This window comes from Filicampus tigris, chromosome 6 (assembly GCF_054856515.1).
Source record: "Filicampus tigris isolate MCC_2025a chromosome 6, RoL_Ftig_1.0, whole genome shotgun sequence".
NCBI lineage: Eukaryota > Metazoa > Chordata > Actinopteri > Syngnathiformes > Syngnathidae > Filicampus > Filicampus tigris.
The window spans coordinates 23,859,398-23,873,489 of NC_141222.1; the positions used below are offsets into that span (position 1 = coordinate 23,859,398).

Genomic DNA, 14,092 nt, shown 5'->3' on the forward strand with positions numbered 1-14,092 from the left:
TTCAAATTGTCACACGAGGATGGAATTTTTGCCTGCCTCTGTCAAAACATTTGCAACGGGGTGTGTTAAGTATGTAAGGAGAGTGACTCTAAACCTGCTCACAGTTAAACAATCCAGAAATAACTTTTGTTATGACATAGCATGAGGGTATAGAATAGTCTACCTCATAGCAAAAAATTCTTAGCTGAAGTGTCAATACATGCAAAGTTTGCGCAGAAAAATTGATACCAGTCAGCACTAGCATTATGAATTCTGTACATACTCCCCTGTCTACACGCAGGCCAAATATGAACTACTCTAAATTCCTTTCCATTTCTGCTGTGCTGGTACCGAATTGGTAAAACATCCTTAGCAAGCAGGTTCCCATAACTGAATGAAAACCTCTTTAAACGGCAGAATGAATATTGGGGTGTGAGATTGACTGCGCCGGAATGAGATTTGGGCCCATTGTTTGATTCCCATGCTGCTTCTTGATACATTAAGGCACATTATGACGGAGGCTTGGCGAGATAATTAAATTTGCCTGCTAATCCCGTTAGATACTCCATCCGACTGCGAGCAAAGATTAGGAGGAGCTTCTCTTCCGACAACCTTTTCACCCCCTTCTCGCCTTGACCGCCCTCCCTCTTCGTTTTCCCTCTAAGTACCTTTCACACACTCTGCCATCAGCCTTCGTTTTCTCAGCGCCTTCCCTCTTCTTTAATTCACCACTTCCATTCTCCGTGTCCACAGTTTGACCTCGCCTATTTCCCCTTGCTCCCTCCGCTACTCTCTTTCTGCTCATATCTCATCATTTAACTCCCAGTCCCCTGCTAACTCTTCCTCTCAATCATTGTCTCGATCCCCCTTTTTCCCTTCTGCATCTCGCCGCACTAATTCTTCCTCTCGGGAGTCTCTGGCCCATATTCCCTCAGCAACCTTCTATCGTCTTCCCATGCCGGTTTTGTGCAAATAACAGCCTCCTTTCAGCTCTCGGTAATGACGAGTCTTCCGAAAATTCGTCCTTCTCTTGATCTGACAGTATTTGAATATAAACTTGTGAACGCATACCGGCTCGAGTGGTCAGCAGTAAAACGCTGCTTATGCAAAATAAGGTCGGCAAACAGGCAGCTTTGAGAAGACGTTTACTGAGGGAGGAACGCAAAGGTTTTACGTAACAGAAGGTCCAATTGTGGTTTGGGTCAGGAACCATTAGCGCTCACAGTTGGATTGGACTGGATTTATAAAATGAGGCTGTAGAGTGAAGAACCACCACCACTACGGTTAATTATACACTCCGATTGCCAATTTAACGAGCCTCCTTTGTGTTGTGCTTGCAGACAAATCCAGATGAATAATCCTACATTATTTGGGCGATAGCAGTGCTAGATTCTTCTTGGTCGCTGTGAATAAAAGTCTGATTGATGTAAAAATAGGACATTTGAAAAAAAAAAAAAGGACAGAGTGTCACTCACCTGCAGTGGACGATCATGGGCCCTGCATCTGCAGGGTTGCAGGCCTTGACCCTTCGCAGGAAGGCCAGGAACGGAGTGGGGTGCTCGGGTACTCCGTGGTCTGGCCAGGCTGTGAATTGGAAGTGACGAACCTCACGCTTCTCATTGGAGCCACTCTGGAAACACACAAAGCCAAAAAATTAGATTTGTGTTGTGCAATGTAATAATGTGATTTGAAAACAATTTCGTTGTCCTGTAACAGGCTAGCGTGGTGGGCTAATGGTTAGCATGTCGTCTTGTTTATAAATACTAAATAAAAACTTGTTTCAATAATGTGTGCCATAATGTGATTATTAGAACTTCATGTATCATTTTATAACTCATTTTAATCCATAACAAAGATGGCATAGAAGTGTATTACCATATGCAACAGGGATTTAGCGTAGTCATTTTATTTAGCTTAACAAATAATTAATGCTAGTTATGAAGTTCATGTGGTTTTACTTGTTGCTTCTTAACATGACTACTGAAATACGGCTTACAACCAAACGTGTTTTTGGTCCTCCCTGATGCCATCAAATGATTCACATGGTCCAGTGGTCAAGTGACCCATCTTTCAAAGTGGGTCACTAGTCCCATGTTCTGTCATTTCAATTTTAATTCACATAGCAGAAAATGGAGCATTGGCTGATTAATTCACACTGGATGATAGGGGGTTTATTAACAGCAGCTGGAGGGTGTATTGACTGGAAATAAATGACCATACTGATGTTGGCGGTGGTGTTCATAGTGATTAATTTAACAAGTTGCTTGGCCCGTTTGCAATGTGGACTACACTAAACATTAGGTACAACTCATGAGCCAATCTGGAGCCACAAGATAATATAAAAGTGGTATCAATTTTTTTTTTCCAAGAATATGTTCTACGTACGCAAGCCCACTAGTTGAAACAAGGCATTCCGATAAAAATTGTGTTTGTGGAATAAGAGTTAATCCACCCTTTTTTAGCCATCTCTGGGGGCGGCCATTTTGTCACTTCTGTCGACTGAAAATGACATCACAACTGCTCAAGGTAACGACCAATCACGGCTGGCCTGTTTTCTGCAGCTGAGCCGTGATTGGTCGTTACCTGAGCCCTGAGCAGTTCTGGATGTCATTTTCAGTCGACAGAAGTGACAAAATGGCCGCATCCTGAGATGGCTAAAAAGGGGTGGATTTTGCTGCTTAACTCATTTCACAAACGCAATATTTATCAGAATTCCGTGTTTCAACTAGTGGGCCTGCTGGGAACATATTCTTGAAAAACTCACCATATATGCAGACGACACGTCTCGTGTGGGAGCAGCACCTACTTTCTATAATGCCTAAAAATGCCACAAGGTGGTGCTAAAACCCGGGATAATAGGAAAGTAGACATTGGTGTCAGACAAACATTGTTGAAGATCTAAATCTTTAAACAAAGATCTTTTGGAAGCCAGTGAGGAGCTAAGTTTAGCCTGGGTTGTTAGGGGGAGTTATGAATAGTCTATACCACATGTGCATGTACATTTTTCTCATAATCATATGAAATATTTTTAAAAGGAAAATCCTGTATGATGAGTTTGAAATGGTATTAAACCGTTTGAGATCAAAGTTTGTGGAACATTTATAGTTTCAACTATTAATAAAGACAATTATAAACATTTTGTGGGGCATCACTTGAGTTTCTGTGTGGCAGGGTCTCAAGCCCCTGTAAAAAGCAGCAACTCAATTAGTTTAGATCATTTTTGATAATTTAAAAAACGGAGAAAAAAAACCCCAGTTACCTCGTTTAGCGACAGAATAAGAAAGAAAAAGTGCTCAGGTTGCGTGAGCGACGTAATGAACAGCACGCGCGAGAGGCGACTGTCACATCGCAGCAAGTGCGCATCAATACACACGCAGCATAAATATTTGAAGGGATCAATACGCACTGGTAAACTGCGTCGCGGTTGACAGCACATGTCATGTTACCTTGTAAAGCGCAAAGGTCCTGACAGAGTAGGTGGCCAGCTCCACCGTGTCCAGTAGAGTGACCTGGATGAGGCCGTAGGTTTCCGTGCCTCGTGTTGGCCAATACTGGTCGCACTTCACCTAAAAACCAAGATGGAGAACGTGAGACATGAAGTGCTTGTTTTTTGAAAAAGAATCTACATGAGCACAGTGTGTACTTTGGTGTAAAGAAAAAAAAAAAAAAAAAAAAAAAAAAAAAGGGCTGGCCGATTAACACAGATTAGTGAGACTTTGCAAAATTCTAACAGAAGTGTTGGAATAAAACTGTGCTTATTGAGTCAAACCAAAAAGAGGTTTTAGTGCATGTGAGGAGTGATAGCTTTTTACAATGTGTGTGATCCTGCGCTAGTAGTGTCCAATAGCCTAAAACTGTGCACCGGGAAGCTTCCGTACGTCTGGCAAGCGCTCGCAGGGATCCACCGCAGAGCTGGAAAAGTTGACTTGAGTATCACTTGACTCGACGTGGCCCTAACGCTCCGACCTCGCAAATCCCTGAAAGACGACATGTGCGCGCCTCGCCGCCCAAAACACCTTGAAATTCCCCGCATCACGCGACCGTACTTGTAGTTCTTCAGCTCCGGCCTCAGAGACCACAAGAGAGGGATGCATCCCAGCGGAGCGGGAGGGGCGTACTAGAGCATTGGCAGAATCAGGCCAAAGCAAACGCTGCTCGCTGATCCCTCCGGTCCTCACATCAAAGACGGAACGGAGCTCGGCTCAGCTCGCTCCGCATTCCGCTGCTCCAGACTCAGGATTAAGCATTTTGGCCTGGGACGTTCGGGCTGTAATTACAGCTTTTCCACCGTGTTCCCACCAGACCTTCAGACACTATCAGGACAAGAACGGTCTACCATGGTGGGTGGGTGGGGGGTGTGGGGGGGGGGCTGAAAACCACACTTAAGTACTCACCGTATATGCAGACAGCACACGTCTCGTGCGGACGCCGTACTGCGTTGCGCGGGCCACCAGCAGCACTGTGCTGCCGTGCGATTCGCTTAAAGGACGAATCCCGACTGATCCCATCTGCGATCATCGGTGTTGGTAATACATAAACACATAATAGTCTAACGCGGATGGGTGTTAAGTGTGATTAAATCATTCCCCACAGCAAAGTCTCCAACCCCAGTGGAGAAAGGTAGGTTTATAGTAAGCATTCCAAACACTAAAGGGCCGGGCAAATATTCAGAAGACGCAAATTCATCATCTTTTACGAGGCAGTTGATGTTCTTTACAGCAAATATGCCACAGAGTTCATTCTTACCAATGCTATAAATTTGTCCTTTAAAGGCCTCGCGGTATGAAATTGAATGCTACGCACTTCACTGAACCGCGCCGAGACAGAAAGCACATTTGTAGGTGTGATCATGCAAGTGTAGACACTAATGTGCACTGTTTCTGAACTTCAGTGGTAACAAGACACCCGGAGTCGGTCCTCATTGACTGCGGGTGCCTTGTGGTGCTTTGAAAATAGTTCAACTCATCGCATTTGGCTATTGCACAGGGGGGGGGAACGGCAAAAAAAAAAAAAAAAAAAAAAAAGAGGTACTGAAAAGAGAGGGGAGGGTAAGGAGAAAACCATGTGAGGAGAGGGTGCATTTGAAAAGGGATTAGCAAAGGAGAGAAAGCGAGATCTTGCCTTAGAGAAGAAATAAGAGGGCATCTGAGGGTCAAAGAGACACAACAGAGACAGTTGGAGAAGGTTGGAAAGGAAACAGCTTGGACACAATGCACAGGTTAATAATAGGAAAAGAAGCAACGATGAGAGGAGAGGGTCATTTGCTACAAAACACATATGAGCATGATTTATTATTTCTTTATTTTTTTTTTTTTTACCCCGAGCCAGTTTTTAGTTCATTTTGATTTTTACACTACACTCAAATGAACAAAACGAATGCCTTGAAGCTGAATATTTTCAAATTCATTACTCAATTTGATATGCCTGTAACCCCCCTCCATTACCTATAGACTCTCATTCCATGTCACAGCATCACAAAGTGCCCTTCTGCTTTTCCTTAATGGAATTTCCTTTCTACTCACAATAAAACATCCTGGCTCTTCGATCGAGTTTTTAACAATCCCCAGTCTCCTAACTTTCGAACCTCCCTCCTCATTATGTCCGTTTAAGACTATACGTGGAATTATTCCAACGGCCACTCGTGAATTTGACTGGAATAATAGGTTTTAGGCATTGTTGCCGGAGGATCTGGTTCTAATTTTAAACGTATGAACCTCTAAATGTTCCATGATATTTCCTCGCAAATTGCAGCCTAACAAAGTAGATAAAACCACGACCAACTTCTATCGCTGATGCAAGCGAATGGCTTGCCAACATAGCTATCCACTAGAAATCAGACAACACACTGTGTGTGTGTGTGTGTGTGTATATATATATATATATATATATATATATATATATATATATATATATATATGTATATGAATATTTTCCTCTGCCAGTATAATATTACCCTTGACAATATGTCATAGTTTCCCTTTGCGGCTAATATATTTCATGCTTTTCAATTTGATCCTGTTCGCCAGCCTGGTCTGTCTTTGCTATTTCATCCGCTATGTCTTACCCTTGACTTCTCCTCCAGCTTGGTCATCATGATAATGTTGGCTGTATGCTGCTCCCACACCATCCTCCAGAAGTCCCCAAAGGTCTCTGGAAGGGAACCCTGTGTGGCGATGTAGGCATTCTGACGCCGGTACCCATCGATATAGTTAGCGTTGATGTAGTCACTCCCCGGGACACCTGCGCACCAACAATACGTGTTATGAAGGCTGCATGAAGAGAAAAGGGACGTCAGGCATGTGAGAAACATTTTAAAGCCATTTTCTTTGCCAATAAACCTGACTGTTACTCAGATTTCCTGTGAATCAATCTATATACCGGTGGATTATTCCCAGTTAAAAAGCATGAAAGCAGCTTTATGTCCCAATAATGAAGGATGTGGATCAACCGCGCGTTGTGGCAGGACGATTAATGTTTTCACAGGGCACGGTCCTTTGGTGTTGGATTGTTCAGTCGTCTTGTTTTATAATACATGCTAAGACGATCACGTGTCTAATCTGAGCATACTCTGGTGTGCGGTTTTGAATGGCGATATGACCGTAAGGCCGCTTGTGTGTAAGACGAGGCGGACGCTGCTTGTGTCCTGGGAGGGATTGTGCGTGCGCGTGTACGCGTGCACGTGCGAGTGTGTGGGTGCGTGTGCGTGATGCGAGAGGCCATCTGTGTGTGTTTGATTTTTTCGGATCAGTCCTGCTCATCTGGGGCCTAATACCATAATCCCCAAAATCACTGAGTCATAGCTCAAACAAACAAGCATACACAAGAAATACACACTCGAAAAACACACACGCACAAACACACGCACGCAGTTAGCAGTGACCTGATTATGCCAAAGTGGGGCACACAAATGTGTTTTTTTTTTTTTTCTCTGCGTCTTTTGATGGTAATTTACATTAACAGTTACAAAATACAGACAGGTGATGGATGAAGTAAATGAAGTCTGTACAGTTTTTCATTTATCTGCAATTCTAAAGGGTGAATGAACACCATTTCTCCAAAATATTTTCCCCAATAAATTGCAGTAAATTCTATTCCCAGATCTATGGTTATGCTCACACTTTCCCTTTTGAGGATTATTGGTACCCTACTGTTGCGAAATCACACACAAAACACACAAAAAAAAGGAAAAAGCATCCTTCAGAGCAGTGGTGGTCAAAACTTGATTTTTAAAATGATGGACCAGTTGAAATTCATATTCTAAGTATGTAAAATAGTTTCTTTTAATAATAAAATAATGATCATCGCTTAACATTTGCATCATTTGTTGAATTACAATTAAGTGCTAAAATTCATTATCCCGCTGACGTTTTTTTATTGTACGATTTGCAAGGAATAATTGAAACAATTATTTAACGAGATAAATGCATTACTTCACAAAAATCAAAATGGCATAAATACATTTTGATGATCCAATTTTAGGAAACACACAGCAAACGCACTGCAACAAATAATACACGACTTTTGATGATGTAAATCTTCGGTGGACCGGATTACACAACAAAGCGGGGCTGTGTGTGTCCCCCGGGCCATACGCAGCCTGCTTACTTTAGCCGCTCACTGAACTCAAATATGACGACGGGTCCACCTTTGAATTTTTGCGCGACTGTGGAAGTGTATCGGTTGGCTGAGGTCTACTCGTATGTCACAATTACTTAATTCCAACTTTGTCGGTGTCCCGTGAGGCTCCCTCTCGCTGCCCTTAAACTATCTGTCGACGGTAATAGGGATCTTGAGAGGAAAAAAAGCCCCGTTGTTATTTCACACCAATTAGACCCACGCGGCATTTGAGGGCCATCATGGCGGAAGACTGCGCAGTGTTTGCGTCTTGGAAAGGGGCGGGATCAGGGCAGACAGCACATGTGCTACTCGGCGTTCATCAAAAGTCTGTAAAAGGCAGCTTAGCTAAAAGCTTTGATATGCTACAACTTTAGTGCTGTGGGCTGACAGCGGACGCCGCGGATATAAACACACACACACATTGACACGCACTGCCATGAGAGTCACTTGGCAGCTGAGGAAGCTTCCCAGGAAGTGTTTTTGTGTGCGCCAGAGAGAGAGAGAGTGTTGATATCCGTTGCTGTGCACAACTTCGCCATGATTATATTTATGCGTAGCTGTGTGCGCATATAGACGTATAGAGAGTTTTATGTAGGGACACAGACAGGAAGACAGCGCTGAAGAACCGACGGGGGTCGGGCTGGGGGCTCCTCGCACATGCTCTGCCCAGATAAGGCTCATCTGTTTGGGCTTGGCCTACCACTTCCTCCCTCTCTCAATATGAATATGGGGGCTGCCAGTTTCTCAGACTCGGGTTTATCGCACCTGAGGTGGCTGAATGTGCCCCTAGACACGTGACGGATAAATACGGAGGATAAATAGAAGGTTGTAAATAAATGACAAAACTTGTTCTGGTTAAGTTCTGAGCTCTGAACCTAAACTGCGTTTTTTTGTTGTTGTTTTTTTTCCCTTCCCCACTTAACTGAGAGAAGAGTAACGCCCACACACCAACGCGCTAGGCAACATGTCTTACCCTCGATGCCAGAGAGTATCACCCTGGAGTGGTCGTAGGCAATGACGTTAGCGTAGCGGTTCTTTGGTTTGTTGACCTCCAAGTTGGAGTTCTCCCACGTGAACTGCTGACCGGGGTCAACAGACTGCAAGGCACAGAAAGACCAAAAGTTAGCGTCGAGAGCCAGGGAACAAACGTCGGGACTCGTGCTTGTTTTGGATGGTGTTCACAGGCACGTTGGCACTTGGCAGTGTTTTGACTCAAAATGAAAGATTGTTTTTGAAATGGTTCTTTCTGCATATGGTCTGGCAGCTGCACTAGTCTGACAAATCACCACACCGTGGATGTTTGGGCGCTGTGATTTGAAGGAAAATGTAGAAATGACATCTGGAGCGGCATGTAGAGGAGCCAGAATGGCAATGTTTCATGTACTGGAGCTTAAAGTGTTCTTGAGTGTTAACGAAATGTGCTTCCTGTCCATGAAAAAAAAAACAAAAAAACATCGAATGAACACTTCAAACACCTCTAAAATCATTCATAAATAAATTCAGCTGATGATATAAACTATTTATTTTCCTGCCGACACTGCTTTTCTCCACCCACAAAAATAAATTGCGCTATTTAAGACAAACTTTTAGGGCAAGACACCGTTTGAAACATGATCATTTGGACTTGACGTGGAGAACTGATCGGAATTTGAAAGAGTTGATTGACGCATATTTGCAACTGAAACTTGTCAACCAGTCAGAGAAAACGTTCCCTGAGAAGCAAATGAAATCAATGGCTTGCGGACATATGCTGAGAAATAATTTATTTCAACGGTTTCACTACGATTGAAGGCAGTTTTGACCAGATTTTCTATAGACAACATTACGCAAAAAAGTACCCCAAAAAGGCACTTTTTTCCCCCCAACACATAAAACCAGAACCTATCATCAAATTTTCAAAATTCTTAGTGTGTTTGTTATACTGGGGCTGAAGTGGCCATTATAACCGGACTCAACAATTTGACGGATTGCCATTTTTTGGAAATTCTTAACATGTCGCTAATCAAATACCATTCCGACAAATTCAATTTCTTTTCATCTTTAAAGACCATTCTCAAGTACATTTGAATGCTTTTTGAATTATTTACTGTATTTAGTACTTTTTGTAATTCTTTAATATATCGCTGCCGTTGGGCCGAAAACTCCCATGTCAGAATTTGATAAATATCTAAATTTCCTCACCAAAATATAATATCGGTTAGTCCACATGTGTGTGGGTGACAAATTTTGGACCAATAGAAAGTGTTGAAAATGGCTTGCTCTCTTTGACGATGCAATGGTAATGGCAAAAAAAAAAAAAGGCAGTTTTTAATGCCTCCTGAAAACTGAAGATTTTGGAAGTGTTGTGGATTCTGCTAGGACCCAGTGATATTTTAAAAATAGCTATACTGAATATGTGTTCAATGAAGTAATAATGTAAAAACACCACCATCACTCCTAAAAATAAGTCGAGAGAGACAAATGAATCCTTCAAAGATTCAAATCTAAGAAATCTAAGAATCCAAAAAATGTGGCTGGTGATCTTTTATGCTGTTTCCCTCCATCCATTTACTATTCTTGTCGTCGTGAGAGTTGCGGGTTGGCAGGAGCCGATCCCGGCTGACTTTGAGCGACAGGTGGCGCGCACCCTGGACCGGTCGGCAGTCGATGGCCGAGCACAGTGAAGTTTCATTTGGGCCAATTGCAATGCACCACCGACCATTCCGAATCAAGTACAAAATGAACACTGAAAGAAATGCAGGCCAAACGGGACCTTGAGTTTCAAGAAATTGAACAGAAATGATGTCGGGACTTTCCGCTGTCTACAGAGAGGAGAGCTAGCAGGGAAAGACGATACACGCTCAAAAAGATTCCTCCGGGAAAGAGAGGATAGTTGTGTTAGACCAACACATTAAGTTCCTGGAGGGTAATTACAGTGTAAGCATCTCTGCAAGCAGGGAGCGGCAGACATGAGGTCATTATGGAGCTGTCAATGGAGAGAGATGAGGACGAGCCAGCCAGAGCAATTTAGCAATTGTGAATATTATACGACACGTAATTATGGTTTGGTTGGGGGAAAATGGACAGGGGTGGTACGGTGGGTGCGTTTCAGACCGATCCCGGTTGCTCGGCCCAATATCATGTGTGTCTGATTATTTCGCCGCAATCATTTCGGCTCTCCCCCTCAATGCCTTCGCCATCCATCTCTCCCGCTCGCTCGTTAGGGGCTCGCTAGCGAACAAAGCACACAGTCATGCAGAGAGAAAGCCAGGAGGCTCAAACCGCACGGCCGCTTCCTACACCGGCTGCTCCATCCTTCTCCGTGGCCTCTCCCAAAAGCATTTCAAACATCCTCAAGCGGGTTCTCGACTCGTTTCTATAATGTGCCCTTGTCTTCCTCCATACGACCGCCACACACCATTGATCCCTCTCGTGTGGGAGCCAATTAGAGGCTCACGTCTCCATCACTCATTCCGGCCCCCGATCCAAAAACCCTGGTTAATATCTCTCGGCGGAGCTAATTGTGATGCTAGCTCGGTTTGCTAAACTGCCAGTATTTTGGGGAGCCTTTTCGCGACGGACATCGACTGTGGTGCGAGAAAAACCTCGGCCGAGCACACGCCGACTGGCTTTACGTGTTCTCGTGGTGAGGCTGCAGTGCCTTTATATTTCTATCTGCCTCTCCTCTTTCTGCACCAGTGGACCGGATAACAATCTGGCTGTAAGCAAACTTTCCTTGAGCCTTGCATTTTCAATTTCCATCTTTGGGCTGTGTGGATAAGAGCACGGCAGCAGAATGGGAAATGTGCTCAATCTTGCATGGCTTTGATCAATATACAGTATGCCGGAAGGGCAAAAGTAATGGGACGGCCGGCCATTACAAAACATGCAGTCGTTTCCCATTCGCAATTCCCACTCTTTTGGGAATACTCGCCGCAACATTTTGGATCATGTTCCGTTCATCCAGAAGAACACGTGAGGTTAGAGGTCGTTACTTCTTCCACACCAAACTCAGTCAAGCATTCCTCTATGTACCTTGCTTCATGCAGTGGCAACATAAAACGGCGTTCCCCGAATGGTTCCCACAATTTTGGAAGCATACGATTGTCCAAAATATCTTGGTAAAATGATGAATTCAGATTTTGAGGGGGGAAATGAGGGGTCAAACCCAGCTGATGCGTAAATATTTATTCAGCCATACTTGAATGATCCCTGAGAGGAAATACTTTTGACACAAAAATGTCAAGAGTAATGGGATGGCACGAGATTTAAAGGTTTTGAGCCTTGGTCAAGGGCTCTTCCTAGTTCTCGGGATGTTTGATCATGGTTTGTCCAACTTCCTTATTTTCCTCAGTGTGTCCACAGGCGTGGTGACAGATATGTTTAGCGCGTCTTACGTCCACTTTATAATAATATGCATGATAGGTTTGACTGTCAGAGGCCTTTTAGTAAATTTTGCTGGTCTGTCATCCGTCAGGTCCGTCGTTTTTCGTGACGAACCGAATTGCAATGATCAGCTGGTCAGTCCGTCAATTAAATCCGTCAGTCAGTCCGCCAGAAGTCCGTCAGTCAGCCCCCCCCCCCCCCCATCAAAGCGTGCATCCATCAGTGACAGACCGTCATTGATATGGTTAGTGACGATTATTTGAAAATCCACTTCCGTCAGTGCGTAGTCCGTCATTTTTATGAAGTGCCCCGTCAATCGTCATCGGACGTCTGTTAATTGCGATTCACTGACGAAAAGTCCAGGGTGTAGCGGCCCAAAGTCAGCCGAGAGCTCAATCACAACCCTGAACAGGAAAAGTAGTCGACAATGAATAAATGATTGAATGAATGAAACTTAAACCTGCAACGCCAAGGGCTATTACTGCTCCCACATCGCCCAATTAAAGACGCGCCTACTGAGAGTTTGTCTGTCTAGTAGGCTACACAGAAATTAGAATGCAAGGAAATGCTGAGAGAATTCTATCCAAAGTTACTAAAACTGGGCAAGAAATGATGGCCCCGATTTAACATGGATGTAGACCAGACAAACCCCTCAAGTTTTAGCTTCTCAGGGGGCAAATGATTGGCATTCCTACCTCGTACTCTTGTGAGAACTTGAGATTGTCGTTTGCTTTGAGGCGCTCAATGTTATCTGCCAGCTCCGAGATTGGGACGGGTGGGTGACTTGCCATGCCTGCCGAGCACAAGGAGGGGAAAAAAAAACAGAGGCCATTTTGGAACATGTACAACTCCACTTGTTTTTGGAAAGGAAAATGTTAAGAGAGTTAAGAAGATCCTCAGAGTTCTTTTTTTTCTTTTTTTTTTTTTTTTTAGTGTGACCACAGTCACAGTGGAGAAAGCGAATGGAAGTGTTTCTTTGTTAAGTGGCCATTCTCGCTCCAAAGCAGACAGAAAGAACAATGTGTGTTTTTGGAAAGTTACTGGGGCACAATAACATGTCCTTTGAGTCGATGCAACACGGCTGGTGGAGATTAAAAAAAGACTTTGACACAGACGGTTAAAAATTTAACATCGGGGGAGGGGGGTGAAAGCACTTTTAATAAAATACAGTGGAACCGCTAAATTCGATTGCCCCTGAAGTCGAATAAGAGCATCAAGCAAGTATGTTTCATGTAAAAATCACTTTCACAAGCATAATAATCAGTTTCGATTGACACTGTACTTGTCGTTTAGAACTGCATACAGAAAAGTGTTTCTAATATTTTGGACTGTTTTTGACTTTTTGTTTTTCTGGTCCACATTTTTTCGTAAAAACATGCATCAAGACTTTTGCTTCGCGAGAACAACAAAATATGCCTGTTTTTTTTTCTTTGTTGCTTTTTTGGTCTGCAGTTCGTCAGTAACGTTAACGCTGAGAACACGATTGTTTTTAACATTTTCTTTTACAAGCGTAACGCCTTTTTACTTAACAATGACCGTGTTGCGTTGCCTGTTTAATTAACGAGTTGACCAGCTAACAGATTATTTTCTACGGGAATAATAATTTCCAGATACAAACAATACAAAAGTCGACCGGCGTGCTGGAAAAAAAGTGCATTCAACCTTAGAAGTTCCACTGCATAACAAAAGCTTATTGACGATATGCTGTCAATTCAAGTAGCTTCATCCTACGAGGGATGAAAGTTAGTTAGCATGAACGTCTACAAGGAACACAGACAAATCGAAAGAATGAGAATAACTGGTGAGGAGGAAAACGATGACAGCAAGTCTTTGGTGGATTGTAAGACCAACTAACTTGACAAACGCCGATAACCACGGTACACTGATACGCGGTAGGCTGAAAAGGAAACAATACCATCGTTAAAACAAACCAAATAAAAAGGACGACAAACTGCGCTGAGAGTGGCGTGTCTGCGCAGATATGCTTACCTGGAGTCTGGAAGTTGATTCTACGCAGCTCCACAGGATCAGTGGGATGGTGTGACGACATGGCTTTGCTGCAGGGGAAACTGCCCTTCCTGCCCTCGGCCTCGGCTCGTTTCCTGGGAATCGCATCAGACAGGTTTTACAT

General features: G+C 43.6%; 1 protein-coding gene across 20 annotated transcripts in view; it reads right to left on the minus strand.

Annotated features, from left to right (window-relative positions):
- The window catches only part of LOC147146356 (receptor-type tyrosine-protein phosphatase delta-like), a 197,779-nt gene that overhangs the window by 13,982 nt on the left and 169,705 nt on the right, over positions 1 to 14,092 (minus strand). For 8 of the 20 annotated variants that reach the window (XM_086034659.1, XM_086034661.1, XM_086034658.1 and 5 more), the window contains 8 exons: positions 13,951 to 14,063; positions 13,817 to 13,858; positions 12,657 to 12,754; positions 8,570 to 8,693; positions 6,044 to 6,219; positions 5,101 to 5,124; positions 3,426 to 3,545; positions 1,455 to 1,609 (listed from right to left, as the gene is read on the minus strand). In XM_086034659.1, coding sequence (XP_085890785.1) covers positions 1,455 to 1,609; positions 3,426 to 3,545; positions 5,101 to 5,124; positions 6,044 to 6,219; positions 8,570 to 8,693; positions 12,657 to 12,754; positions 13,817 to 13,858; positions 13,951 to 14,063 — 852 coding nt within the window. The remainder of the gene's footprint in view (positions 1 to 1,454; positions 1,610 to 3,425; positions 3,546 to 5,100; positions 5,125 to 6,043; positions 6,220 to 8,569; positions 8,694 to 12,656; positions 12,755 to 13,816; positions 13,859 to 13,950; positions 14,064 to 14,092) is intronic. The other 12 variants (XM_086034666.1, XM_086034665.1, XM_086034677.1 and 9 more) reach the window with 3 other exon arrangements.